The following is a 15,375-nucleotide window of genomic DNA, read 5'->3' as shown; positions in this document are numbered from 1 at the left end:
AAGCGCGATACGAACGAATTTAAACGGATTCTTCACAATTGTTCAAGTGCGAATTATGACTCGTAGTGTTACGTATAAAATGGAAACGGTCCCCTTTATATTCTTACGCAATTTTAACTCGTTGCTTTAATCCAGCAGTTCTCAACCACTGGGGTACGCAGGAAGGATCTGTTAATGTTACAAGTATAGACAGAAGGCTCGGGTGGTACGCGAGTGAAGAGGGTTAAGTACCGTTGCTTTAATCCATGGAACAAAGCAAGCAACACAACACTTAGATGATCTGCCAAGGAGGATGTGCCTCACGGGAGGACTTTCTACTAGAAACTCGCCCCTATTTAAATATTAGACACGTGAAGAAAACCCGAAAAAATCCACACGTGATTAAATAGTTTTATCCGCTCGGTCACTGGTGGGCCACTTTTCTAAAAATTCTTTCTTACCAATGGCCTAGTGTGTAAAGTCACTGAACACTGGTCACGGATTCACCCCTCACAACCGGCTGTTCGTGTGAATTTTTTCGGGTTTTTTTCAATTTATTTAATGTTTTAAATAGGGGCCAATTTCTCATAGAAAGTTCTCCCTCAAGGCATCCTACCTTCGCAGATAGCCCACGTGTTGCGTACCTTATAAATTCTACAATTTATAGAGAAAATTTCAATATATTCATTAGTCGATATCATGACAAAACTACGTGGGCACAATTTATATAATACGTAATTAAGGATTCACTGAATATAATGCCTTAATAAACATGAAAATGTAAACAATTAAAGTGTCAGATATATTTTAAGATACCACAATAAATTCGGCCGCGGAGTTGATATCAAGTTAAATGTATTCAAATAAATCTCGGTCCGTTAGAATAAACATGAATATGGCATTAAAATGGAGCGAAAACACAAGAAACTGTATTGCGTTATAATAAATTGGATTAATACAGTCAAACCTGTAAACGACGGCCAGTACTGATGAAAGAATTGAAAATGGCCATTGTTCGCATCTCAGATTACCGTTATTGCAGGTTTCGTACATAAAAAATTCAACTGTGAATACCGCGATGGCGTAGATTTAAGCAAGAAGTTTCTATAAATATTCTGATAAATTGAGTTAAATTTTTATTAAAGTAATTAGTTTATTGGATAATCTACTCCCAAGTGTAATTCAGTAAACAGAAATATTATATTATTAATTTTTTCCACAAAGTAATCATTAATAATCGCGTTGTAAAGCTTGATTTCCGAATGCTCTTACAAGAGATTCATACAGCGGAGGGCATCAATTAAATTTAAAAAATAGAAGTAAAGAAGCGTTAATAACTAATTAAGACGCCATACTTAAAAGGCGTTTATGCAGTGATTCGTTTGGAGCAAAGAAAAAAATACATATAATAATGATAATAATAATAATAATAATAACAACTTCCTTTTGTTAAGTATTAATGAGAATTTCCTCATTACATCTGCCAAAAAATTAGTGTAACAAATTTCCACAGAAAACTGCCGTTGGCGGCGGTACTGCGCTTAATATTACGCTCGGTCACGTGAGAAACCGCAGGCTTTGAAATTTTTGAAAGCGGTCACGTGACAAAAACGGCAGTGCGTGTTGCCGGATGAGAGACCATCGTTTTTTTTCGAAGTTTTGAATTGTTAAAATCTGGTAAAATTAAATCGCGACAGATGGCGCTGTTTCCGACGAGACGCGGCAAGACGTCCGACCGGCGCGTCGCCACGCGTAATCGCGCGGCCGGCGAGATCTTCTCGTGATCGTTACGCGACGGTTTTCGTCGGTTCCTTCGTCTCGCGTCCGCCGCGCGATTGGCTGCCCGAACCCCACGTGACGTATTAAGAGATCAGAATCGTGCGTATCGAAGTAAACGTCACGCGATCAGATTTCTGAACGCCATTAACGTGACGTAGTAAAATCTCGCGCCGAACGAGGCGAGTATTTCGGAAAGAGGAAAGGAATATTCTGTGATTAAATAAGGAGAAGAGGCAATCGATCGGGGAGGTGGAGGATGTCCAAACATACAATTAAGTATTGATAATCCACTTAACAGTTATGATGCGCGCGATAATAAAGTTTGCACTGCTAACTAATTAAATATTAGCCTTAAAAGAAACGACTTAAATTGCTGTAAGAGTCGAAATGTCCCCCTTTTTTTTCCTCCCCTGCCAGCCTGCTAAAAGACGCCTCTCCGCTTATGTGATGGCTCCGTTGTATCGTCGGCGGCCCGGGTCACGTGACTCGGTCGTTGTTGCGCCGTTCCTCGGTGCAACGTTTTACTTGTGTTTGTTGCCATCTTGCAACTTGCGGAACGACGAGTTTGGCGCACCGTGCTGAGATTCACTTACGTCACGGAACTGTGAGATTAGAAGAATTTTTAAAAAGTCACGTGACTAACGGCCACCCTTTTTTCTGTCTTGGTATTCGCCATTTGTCTGCTTGCATTCGTGTTGCTTGGCGTTACATAAATTTCTTCCCATTGCAGTGGTGATTTATGTTACATTTCAATCTTCGTGGTGCGAGATAAAAGTGGCTTGAAACAAGGGAAACAGTTCTAGATAAATCACGTGACTACCAACCCGTCGCCATGATTCAACTTGCTTTAATGATGTATTTTATTGTAATGGAGAATTGAGTCACGTTTCCAATTCTTTCATAACATCTATATGCCACTTTCTATGAGTAAATGTAACATTATGAGAGATTAAACAGATAAAAATCTCGGATGAGTCATACGTAAGTGGGTGTCTTTTTCGTTTAATATGTTTGCTTTTGATTCTGGGTACATTTTAAAAGAAAAAAAAATTGTGCCATTTGCATCGTAAATTCCAAAATGGAGTACGTAACACGTGCTAGACTCACGCGACATGCAACGTATTAAATGTAACAATGTGAGAAGTCGATGGCTTCTAGTCTCGAATTACAACTGAAATTACGTCACATCACGTGATGAAGCCGTCATGCTACGTCGTGTCACACGAGCAGGAGTGATTGACTGTCAACACTCACGTAGCATGTTTCATCGCGTTACGCACTCGTCGAGGGATCGAGCCGACGTAACGTCATGTGACGTTCTTCTCGGCCATGACAGTCGTGCGATGTATCCAGCGTTTGTTTATGACGTAACACATAGCATGTAATTTAAAACGAGTCTGATAGATGGAGCCACGCGGAATGCCCTCGAAGAGGGGGAAAGCTATTAAATTAAATAATGTTAGTGTTTACCTGACTGACGTCGAGACTATAAATGAGAAAATTTCGTGGAAAGCGTCCCCATTTCTGCACCCCTCTACATTAATAACAATCGTTATTGATTTCAACATTACTTTCTAGTAGATTTCTCTTAAATATGACTTCAAACAAGCGATAATAGCAAATTTTTAAATTATCTCCCGACGTTCATTGCGATAATTTTGAATTTAAAAAAAACGGTTTTTCGAAATTCATTCTTTCAACTGGAATTTTTAAAATTTATAAAACTATTAATACAAAATACACTAAAATATTAAATAATTAAACCATTTAAAAGCATATATTTGCTTAAAATACTATTTACAAATAAATATTTCAGCTTTAAAATAAATGATCTCCCATAATTCATTGTTTCACTTTAAACTTTCAAAAAAGCATTCCCATCATTCATTGTATCGGTTTAAATTTTCAAAAAAATATTTCCATCATTCACTGCTTCGATTTGACTTTTTAAAATTTTAAAATCTGCAACCGAAGAATCTAGAAAAATAATTAAAAATTTAAATAATAAGCTAATGGTTAACAAATTATTTAAATTCTTATTTTATTAAAAATTTATTTAAATGAATAAATATTTATTTTTTAAAAATATACGCAATTTTTTAAAATTTAAAACGGTTACGTCATAAAATGTAATTTTAATGTTATTACGTAAATGTTTAAAATAAACAAATTACATTTGTTAACAAGAGTTGAATTAATAATTTAAAAATATTTTTAAAGTTTTCGAAATTGGTTACAATTTAATTTAAAACTTTTACATTTATTATCAATTCGCATGCAGCGATTTAAATTTTCCAACATATCACATGATTGATTTTAAAGTCATAACATCGTCTAAGCTAGGAAAGTAGAAAATTTAAACAGTTATTAATAAGAATTTTAAGAAATATTTAAATATTATAGTAAAACTTTTAATAATTAATGCCATTTCTGTAAATTTTGAGAGTTTGAGGAAGGAGTGAGCATGCGCCAGATTCAAATTTAAAATTCAAACGAAAATATTCGAAACTGTTGCAAATCCCGCAGATAATAATTAAAATTAATAATAATTTAATTGAAATCTTTTTGTTAGAAGAATAAAAAAAAATTCCAATTTTTTAAAATTCGCTAACCCTTAATTAAATATGAACGGAAACATTTTTATAACAACGTTAATCAAACGACGTAATAGAAAATTCAAACCGTTAAATAAATAAAATTAAAGAAGAAATAAATACATTTCAGAAATTAAAAAAAGCAAATAAAAATTATTGGAGTTAATTTAAATATTAAAAAAAATTTTTTTAATAATTTATTATCGTTATTATTAATATTCGCGTAAAAGCGACCTCTCAGTAAGTTAGAATTTTAAATTACCAAACAAATTAAAAATATAAGAAGTAAAAGACAATTTTTAATTTAAATTCTGAATAAATAAAAGCAGGAATAAATAAAATAGATTTATTTGATATATTACTAATTTAAATAACAACATTGTAAACAAACGATTTTTATTTAAATATTCCAATGGATGTTTGGTATCATAGCAACAGACGTTAAGTTTGTTTCGTAGCGACCGGATAGATAGGCGATAGGACGCCATCTATTGCCATTTAACCATACTATTATTCAATAATTCTTTTGTGTTTAACCTAAGGGGAAGGATGATAATTGCATCTGAAGAATGTAACATCTAACTCATTAGAGACGATGCTTAAGTTATTTAAAATATTGTAAGAGTAAATAATATGGTGTAATGTTTCTTCCTCGCAGTTTTGTTTTTTTCTGTAAAAGAAATAAAAAACTCCAAACTTTAAAAAAATTTATATATTTTTCTATTTATTATTATTATTTTTTCTTTTAAAGATGGAAACATTTAACATTTATAAGTAAATACAGCTATTTATATATTTTTTTCCTCCATTTTTCTATGGCAAATACAGTATTTAAAATTTACAAACCCCTGGAAAATGTTTACGCTGCACTAAATAAATTTGATTAAAAATTAATTTTCAATTTTTTCCTTATTTAAAATATAATATCATTCCCCCTTTATAAATTTTCAAAGGTAAATCACTATATGAAAAATTATTATTATTTTTTTTTATTTACTCTAATATACCATTTTTACTCTTTAAGAATTTATATTATATAAATATATATCTGAAGTTAAATTTAATATTAAAAAAATAAATATATATCTTACATTTATTTATTTATGAAGGTGGGGTTTTTTTACTCGTTTAATAAAGAAAATATTCTTTTTTATTAATTTTATTCCACTTTATAATAATTCAAATTTTAATAAATATTATTATAATTTTTATGTGGACGTTGCATATTTTATTCTATTTTTTTATTATTATTATTTTTAATATTTTTTTCTTCTAAGAAATAATTTATTTCTCGGTTCAATTGTTGAAGATTGTCAATGAGTTTTTTCTTTTTTTTTTGGTCCCCTCCAGCTTTGAATAGAAATAGAAAATTGATGAACAGATAAACAAAAATTACATTCCAAAACTTTTTTTCTCGTTTATAATACGTCAATATGTTTTAAATTATGATTATGATAGAATATATCCCGCATTTAATTTATTTATTACACCATGTAAGCTTTTAACTATTCGTTGTATTAAAATGTACTTATTCTCCGTCTCGGAGGTTACCGGTAATGCGATAACGTTTTTGATCGATTACCGATAACGCCGTCGTAATTGAAATTCCGGTGAAACGAGACGAGTAGAAACGGGTTGATTTTTCTCGTCGTTTTTAAGATTTCGAGTGGAGATTTATTAATAAAATCTCATTCGGACGATTTCTTTTTAACGTATTTATAGTTTAAAAATGTCGAAGTCGGAAAAAAATTAAATAAATTTCGAGATAATTTGATGCATTATGAAGTTATCGGCATGACGGTAACGTTATTGAAGACAACCGTTTTTTCGGTCTAACCATTTTTTCGGTGGTAGATTCGACAAAAGCGCCTTTTTATCCGAACGTAACGCAATTAATTTTGCTTTTGCTTTTCCTCTTCATTTTTTTTTCCTCCTCTTCTTTTTCTTTTTTTTTACTTTAATGACGTTCAATTATCGTTTTTGAAAAGTAGATTATTAATAACTTGTTTATAATTAAAGTTTTGGAAAATTTTCATAAACATAAAACGTCGAGTAAAGGAGGAGGTGGAAGGTATTTTCTCCCCCTTTTTTACCTTTTAAAAAAAATAATATATAAATATAATAATAAAAATAATGATGGGAGAACATAAAAAAATTTATAACTTGCACCAACACAATAATGAAATGAGAATGTAAGGATTTTAACAATGATAATATAAAAGGGGGGAAGAAAGAATTTAATGTTATTTCTTTCATGAAGGTCGCTATGAAACTCACTTAAATTGTATTTCCAGGTATGGACGACAACATTTTCGCATTATTTGCCTCACTCATTTTATGACAGACGAAAAAGATAGTGAAAGAGATTGGGAAAACCGTTCTATTTCTTTGCCATAACACGCTGGTTGGTGGTTAGACACTCAATACTGTCTTTAGTTCTCTTTCTGTCGTGCAATAAATGGTTTATAGTGAGGCAATATGATTTCTATCTGCAGATATGGAGTCATTCTTTCGATTACGTACATGTCTAGTTCTCTTGTCTGATACCAGAGGGCGAATTGGAAGTGATTACTTTTCACTATTATTGTTTGTACAGGAAAAAACTAACTCAGTCAAACATTTTTATTTACAAGCAGCGACAACAGATGCAGTTTTAAAGGATTTTTTTTCCTTCTTCTTCTTTTCCTTTAAATATTATTTTAAATTTACAATTTTAACTTTTCTTATCGGTTCTAATTTTATTATACGTAACTAATATATAAAGTAAGATTTTTATAGTGTTTTTAAACTGTTTTTTAGGGAATTTTTGTTGTGTTTTTTAGTAAGATGGTAGAATATGAACATTTGTAAACTAATAACTGGAAACGGAAGGGGAAAATCTGATATTTTTAAATTTTAGTTTGCATTTGTAATTTTGTAATTTTTCTTTTCCTTTTAAGTTTTTTTCTGTTCTAAATGTATTTTTCTCTGAAATCATTTCTGTTTAAATTTTATTATTTTTTTTATTTTTCTCCCTTCTCCTCCTTCTCCTCTTCCTCTCTCTCTTCTCTCTCTCTCTCTTTCTCTCTCTCTCTCTTCTTGTATATATATATATATATATATATATATATATTTTTTAATCTTTTTCTTTCGCTACTGTAAAAATTAGTTACTATTTTTTCCATTTTTTCCTACTCGTACTTAAGGTTATTTTCTTAGACTATCTGAAAATAGAAAGTTGTTCATTTGACCATTATTACCATGCAAAAATTAATGTCTTTCTGGATTAATATTATTAAAAATATTAGTTTTTCCCTCCCCTCTCTCTCTTGCTTTCATCTTTCTCAAACCAGTAGTTTATACGTGGTTTAATAGGTTTTAGTTTTGTTGGTGAAAATGCAATCTGCAGTTAATTACGGCATAATGTCGATGTTTAACGATATTACAACAGCTATAGCGTTGGAAATTTCATTACAAATATTACCTTGTGTGCAACAGACAAAACTGTATGGATAAATGAGAAAATAAGTAATAAAACTTCGCTTATGTTTATTATGGTCGAAGTTTGTGTAGCAGCAATAAGGTACAAAACACACCCACATACATAAACATTACCCCCTCAAAAGGAAAAAAAAAATGTCTTCCATCTTCCACCCCTCCTCTTCGTGGAAGCCAATTAAATATTTGTTTTCTGAAAGGCAATTTGGTGTTTTCTTTGTGTTTAAAAATTGTATTTTTCTATGCCATATTTTTTTTCAAACTACAGAAGAATCTCTTAACAGTTTTGTTCATGGAATGATACATTAGGCGTTCTATCCTGATTTTCATGCTCCATATGAGAGTTCTTAAGGTGCCATAAATACTTGTCATGGTGGAAGTATTTTGAACGCCATTACTCTTTATAAAATATATATATATATCTACCTTCTATACGGGCGCCTGGGATATAATGTGGGATGTTTTCACATCTAGAAGATCTTATTTGCGAGATAGTTTCCAATATATTGGTACAAGTCATAGCAACGATGCATCGTAAATATTTAGAAATGATATAATGCAGTAATAAAATGCCAGAAGACTGTAGTAAAATTTGTTTTAAAGTTAAGACGGGTGTTGTTAACACCCGGCTTAAAAATACAGGCGCTGTAGGAAGGGAAACGGATCGAACTGATGGATACGATAGCGCTTTAAAATTTCAAAAAAGGATTCTTGTGATTCTTTTAAAACACGCCCGCTTCAAAAAGATGTATTTCCACTGTAAAATCGCTTTATGCATTAGTATATATTAGATTAAGTGTACATCAGAGATGTTAACTCACCTCAGTCATGACAACCATTTGTCTTGCTGGACAGATAGTCATTTTCCGATGATAAATAGAAGTTACAAGCGCTACCAGATTGTTATCTATTCCTCTTTAGTCTTCATAATTTAACTTACTCCAAATAATACGACATCCGAGCTCGATTAGAAAGATTATTATCTCTAATGTATATTGTTTCTCAAACAAATCTTCCAGGATTAATGTCCTTATCAATTTTGATTTCTTTCTTTCCATTCCACAGTTTTATCGATTTAATTAATTCCTATCCGCATATGTTTCTAAGATTTACTTCTGCACGTGTTTTAGGAAGATGTAACTCGCTATTGGGTGAAATCGCTCGGTCGCGCGGAGTTTCCTGGGATTTTTACGTGTCTAATCCCTATACATAGTACCCCGCGTGATATTCCCATTGGCAGATTTCGTTGCCTTTTTCCATTAAGCCAGACTAATCTACAAAGCTGTATTGATGTCGCGTAAGATCCGGGTTCGAATCCGTTCTGGTGGTTATGATTTTGTGGTAATTCTGATAAATGTAGGGTCGGGCGTTTAAAAGTTAGATAATCGTCCCCCCAAAACTGTTTCGATTAAGATAATTCTTTTGGAACCCTCGACGGAGGTTTTGCATTAATGATATGATGTTACAATGGATTCATTGATTGTATGCATTGATAATAGTTTTTATGGATTTTTAGAGGTAGAAGCGTTCCCTTATTCCTTAAGCTTCTGTTCGATCCTATTGATGTAGTAAAAAAAAAAAAGCAGCGAGATCGAGGAATAGAGAGGATGGCGAATTCTTGCACGGAGGCCGCCATTTTGAACCTTTCTAATGCATGTTAGACGAAAAATATCATTTATTTATCGGTTGTTTGTACGTTAAACGATATTTTATTGCAAGAATTTCATAAAATTAACGGCACTCTTCTACATTATTCCATACGTAACAATTTACAAATATGTAGTACAAGAACCAAATGAATATGAAATTAGAGAAGCAATTCAGCAACGGAGACCAAGTTCAAACAATTTAATTTATGGGTAACAATATTAATTTTATATAAATAAACATTAAGTGTAAGGAAGATAAATTTGAGACGGAGCCTTGGGGGACATAATGAAAAAGGTCTTTAGAGGATACATTGAGGAATTAGGTCTTAAGGTCATTAAACAGAAAATAAGAGTCTTATGGGAGAGTTATTTAAAGAGATGTTACATATAGAGAAAAAAAAGGGAAACCTAACGGAATTAACTCCAAAAATAAGGCTGTAAGAAGAAGAAAAATGGGATTCAGTCCAAAGAAAGATCGAATCAAACCGAAGGGAACTCAATATGCGTTTGAATGGTGCCAAAACTAGCTTCGTGTCTAAATAAAAAATCGATTCCAATATTTATGAACACATTTGATGGATAAAGGTAAAAAATAACCATAAACGGACTTATTTATCAGTTTATCTCACTATATATTTATGAATTTTACGCGATAAAAGCGTTAAATTAGAACGAAGTGTGACAATTATTAAGGGATTTTAAATTCTCACGACCGTTAAAAAAATTCGATAAATAAAATAATAATTCCTAAATTTATTACGAATTTTTAATTATATTTTAATCCCATTTTTAATATTTTATTTTTATTATTTAAAGTAGCGCGCAAACAATCGTTTATCTATAAGTTAAGTGTACTTAACTGCTGTTTATTTTGTAAAAAAAAAAAAAAAATCATTTTTACATCTATTAATCTATTTTTAAATTCAAAAATTCCATTTCTAGACAGGAGCAGCAGCATTTTATCAATTTTTAAAAAATTAATAACAATGAGATCAACGACCTTCCTCCTGAATTGTTTAAAGAAGAGAGAGAGAGGAAGAGGGAGATGAAAAGTAATTTTATAAGAGGATGGAGTTCATAATTGTAGAAAAGGGTTTTAGTACACGCAAAAGTATGCAGAGGAGATTCGAAACAATTTCATTATTTTTTTATTATTTAAAAAAAAAATTTACAGGATTAACACAACGAGAATAAAGGTAAGCAACAGGAAGAGGTGGGGGGAAAAGGAGAGTATTTTTATTTCCTGTAACATTAAAAATTCCTTTAAATCTTCAGTTATTCCATTTAAAATAGGAAGGAATGAGATGTTTAAATGTTAAAACGTCTGGATGTAAATATATGGTAAGACCATTTTCTCAAAGAAGAGAAAATAACAGTTGGACAAACTCAGGTCCCAAAAGCTGCCAGTATGACAAATGTCCTCGGAATATTTCATTTTATTTGGCAGTGAAGGAGCTTATATTCAACTGAAAACCAAATTAGAGACTGGATGCATGAAAAGAGAACTGTTTATCTTCTAAGATTTCAAATCCAGATGAAAGAAGTGCCTCTGATGGAGTAAGAGTTTGAAAACATCGCATAAAGCTATCTTTGAATCCAAATAGAAACGTGAGAAATTTTATTATTCATTGTATGTAAATATCTTAGGATATAGCGCTTTAATTTTCGCTTGGGTTCAACTCCTCTGGGTCATACATCACAATTTTTAGCATTATCCTCCTCCCCCTTCTCCACTCGTTCTCTATGACTGAAGAAATTTTTAATATTTGATATAAAAAAAAGGAGGAAAAATATAAAAAAAAATAAAACATAAGTATCAAGAAAACATATCATTCATACTTTTTGTCATATTTTTGATTTGATTCGCCTGTCTTATATACAAAAAATAGTCATTTATTAGCAGCTGCTTTGTTGTTTCTATGTATACAGTACACTATGTATTCCTCTAACGGTCTGTGTAATTTGAAATTTGAAATTTACATAAAGCCGTTAGAAATTGAAAACGGAAAAAGAACGTTAACGGTTTCAATTTAAAAAATAACAATATTTAAGATTAAATTAAATTAATTTGAAACCGGCTTTAAGCTGTAACACACAACGAGGCCCTTGACATCTACCAACAAGCTGGGCCTCATATTTTTTTACACGTGTAAAAATATGAGGCTCAGCTTCAGCTTGTGGAGCTTATCTACAAAGTCGACCCTGCCAAAATGCAGAACAGTCGAGAGGGCCCTTCTTTTTGGACAAATGAAATTCGTAGAATGCAGTCTTATATATATTTTATTTTCTGTTAATAGAAATAGTATTAATTTTGTAGAGGGTAGAAACCCACTGAGGGCCCCTGTTTTCTTCGGAAAAATACCCTTATTTACAAAATACCTCGATAGCCCTGCCGAGAGGAGCACAGTGAAATTTTGAATATGAATCGTCCTTTCACGCGTGAATTTTCCTCCCTCTTCTCTTGCAAAATTTTTTTTCTCTAATTATATTTTTACTTTTTATATGGTATAATGTAATTAAGAATAGATTTTTAATTATATTTTATTTTACAAAATGCGATTTACTCTTTCGATTTACTCCTCAAATCAATTTTTTTTCGGTGCATATTTTCTTTGGTTTAAAAAAAACGCATTAAAAATTGATTTACTCAGGAATATATCAAGGAAGTTAAACATCCCTTATGTCGTACTTTGAAGAATGTCAACAACATTTGATTCTTTATCCTTTTATACGTGTAATTGATAACTAGCGCTTCATACACAAGGGACGTCTAAGAATGATGGACGAAGTCCAAGTTTAGATCATTGTAAAATATTGCCTTTTTTTATCGTGGTTATGCTACGTTTTTATAGAAATTAAACCAATTTTTTCTGAATAAAAATTAAAATAACACTGCAAAGATGCAGAATTCAAGCATTTTTATTTAAAAATCGAATATTTTCTGAATTTGCAAAGCGCTTACGACCACGAACTTAATGCGATTTGTCACGTATGCCCCTAAAGAATAATACTTGATATCTCTAATTAATATCAAAATAAAATATATCTAAGACTAAATATATATATATTTTTGAGAATAATTCTTTTATTAAATTCTATAACAATGCCTAAAACGTGAAATATTCGAGGCACTTTTTTTAATTGTAATTAAAACTATTCTTTGATTGCCTCGATTGTTTGGAAATTGTGAGGCTTTCAAAGTCATTATAATGATTTTATTATAATGGCTCATAACATTTTAGTTACACAATTGTGAAAAATATGTAAATTTAAAGATTTTAAATTGCGGAATCAAAAATTAGAAGAGAAAACTGCTTCATTTTGGAAGATTTGAAGATTAGTTTGTTGCAAATGAACCAAAAAAAAAAACCCAATAGAATTTTGATACGATATTTATTTAATTTAACAAAAGTAGGTATATGAAGATAATGCTAAATAATGGAAGATGGCACATCCATTCACGAAGACTCACCAGTGGGTAAGCGTATAAGACCACCGAACAATAGTCGTGGATTCGCGCCTGACCAGCGGGCTGGGCACGTGTTTTCCGAGTTTCCACGCATATAACGCCCCAAATAGAGGGCCACTCTCCCCGCAGACGGTCCTCCAGGATGGCACCCCTGTTGTCAGATTTCCCAAGTGTTGCGTTTGCCTTCTTCCATCAATCCATCGGTAAGATAATTGAAAACCATCCTTCTTGTTCACGTTTCCAACGCGTACTAACGTAAGAAAACTTTATATTTTTAAATTTATTTCCTCCCAAACACGTATTCTCTTTCATTTAAATAGAGAAATTTCATGCGAAATTCTTTCGTGACGGTTCTTCAACCATCGGGAATCGACAATGGATTTTATAAGAAAAATGAAATGTTTCCGTTTCTTTTGCATGCGAACTGCAGTTTAATTTTCACATTTTCTGATGAAATTATATAAATATATATATATAAAAAGACAGAAAATACGATTCTCACGCGGTACCTCTCGAGGTATTTCATTAACCTAGATGATTCACGACTATGAAACGATTATACAACATAAATAACTGTACTAGGAACGTCGTTAACATATTCTTAAACAAGTTTAGCACTTATACATAATGGAGAAATGCTTATACATTAAAAAAAAAACGATCATTAAGTAGTGTGTTTGCACCCTTTTATTTTATACGTTTTAAATATTCATACAACACTGACATTATCATGCACAAAATATCATTACATCTACAGTTTTACATAAGCGTGGGACAATAACTTTTTTCTTGTGTTTTCTTTGTTTTTTTCTTTAAATTTCTTCCAAAAAAAAACTGTATTTTTTCATACTTTTCGGTTATATTTTTACTGTCTTTCTTTATTTTCCCTTCACACATTTTGGTAAAAATGAAAAACAGAAAAGGAAAGGAAAAAGAAAAACAAACATTACTTTCTTTTATGGTAACAAGAGAAAAAGAAGACTTTTATGTCTCCTTTTTTTCACGTGTTTTTTCGTGTGTTTTCTTTATTAAATAGAATAATAATAGTAATAATAAAAAAGAAAACATTTTGATTAATTGAAAAATTCACAAAAAATGCAACCGTTCTACAACTCGTATATACAAAGTTTGTATTTTTTTTTCCATTAAAAATTGTATTTTTTTTAGTGATTTTTTTTGTTCCATAAAGTGGACATGATTTATAAAAGTTTTCTTTTTTTCATATTATTATTCTTATTATTGTTTTTTTTTAAATATGTTCTCACGATTCCTACACAAATAAACAAATTTTTCTTTTTATATATTTTTAAATCGTTTCTCGATTAAAAATGCAAATTTTTTCCGCTCGACATTTTGATATGGCAACTATAAAGGTAGAAAAAAATTATGGAAGAGGATTCAAACAATTTTCAAAATTACAGCAGGAGAAATTTCGTTATTAATTAATTAATTATTATTATTTTTTTTTTCGTTTAACAACTTCACATTCATTATATATATATATATATTATTTATTTATATTTATGTATATTTATGTACCGTGTTTTGTGTTTTTCTTTACCGTTTTTTTTCTGGTTTACATTGTATTTTTTGGATATTTTTTTTTGTATTTTCTTATGATACTGACTATAAAACTAAGCACATGACAGATCCAAAAATGTACACAAGTGGTGTAAAACATCACAAAACCCTTTATAAAGGGTCTTATTATTATTATTATGTTTTTTTTATATAATCTTCTCTACGAGTTCGAACATAGAACTACATTTTGAATTGTCCATAACTTAAAAAAATCCCATAGAAGGTGAAATTAACAGTCTTCGTTTTCTGACTGAGCGATTGTCATATAAAGAAGACTTACAATAGACCATTTTTTAATTAATTATTATTATTTATATATATATATATATATGTATATATATATATTTATTTATATATATATATAATTTCTTCTTCTTTTTTTGAAATTTTTAGGAAGGAAGCTTTTATAGACAGCGATAAAACTGTCTTCAATGGGACACGGTACATAGTCGAGTTTGTATCAATATTATCATTATTATTTTCTGAAGCTTTGCTTCAACATCATCATCATCATCATCATTCACATCATCAATATTACTATTACGATCAATACTATTAATTGGATTCTTATTTGTTTTGTTTAATCATCATGGTGGTCATCAAAAGGTCATTCAGAGTTTATAGCTTCATATCCGTGTTGTATGGTGTTTTATTAAATTTTTAATATGGTTTACTTATTTTTTATTATATTTTTTAATACTGGAATCGAAAATCCTCCTGACAACATCCACACGATTGATTCTTTTCTACGAAGGAATCCTCTACTTGACCGATGCATACGTGTTTTGGGGAGGGCGGGGTTCTAACCACGAGTTAAATGCGTCCCTGCTGAAGAATAAAAATAAAA

General features: G+C 30.8%; 1 protein-coding gene across 5 annotated transcripts in view; it reads right to left on the bottom strand.

The window, feature by feature from the left end:
* Positions 1 to 13,616: 13,616 nt before the first annotated feature.
* LOC136969808 (TOX high mobility group box family member 2-like) overlaps positions 13,617 to 15,375 on the bottom strand; it is an 88,661-nt gene continuing 86,902 nt past the window's right edge. For 4 of the 5 annotated variants that reach the window (XM_067264080.1, XM_067264081.1, XM_067264084.1 and 1 more), the window contains exon 12: positions 13,967 to 15,356. In XM_067264080.1, the coding sequence (XP_067120181.1) occupies positions 15,290 to 15,356 (67 nt within the window). In that variant the 3' untranslated portion in view covers positions 13,967 to 15,289. Of the gene's footprint in view, positions 13,835 to 13,966; positions 15,357 to 15,375 lie in introns of those variants that run through there. The other variant, XM_067264082.1, reaches the window with a different exon arrangement.

Source organism: Centruroides vittatus, unplaced genomic scaffold, assembly GCF_030686945.1.
Source record: "Centruroides vittatus isolate TY-2023 unplaced genomic scaffold, ASM3068694v2 contig_181, whole genome shotgun sequence".
Taxonomy (NCBI): domain Eukaryota; kingdom Metazoa; phylum Arthropoda; class Arachnida; order Scorpiones; family Buthidae; genus Centruroides; species Centruroides vittatus.
This window is presented reverse-complemented; position numbering and strand designations above follow the sequence as displayed.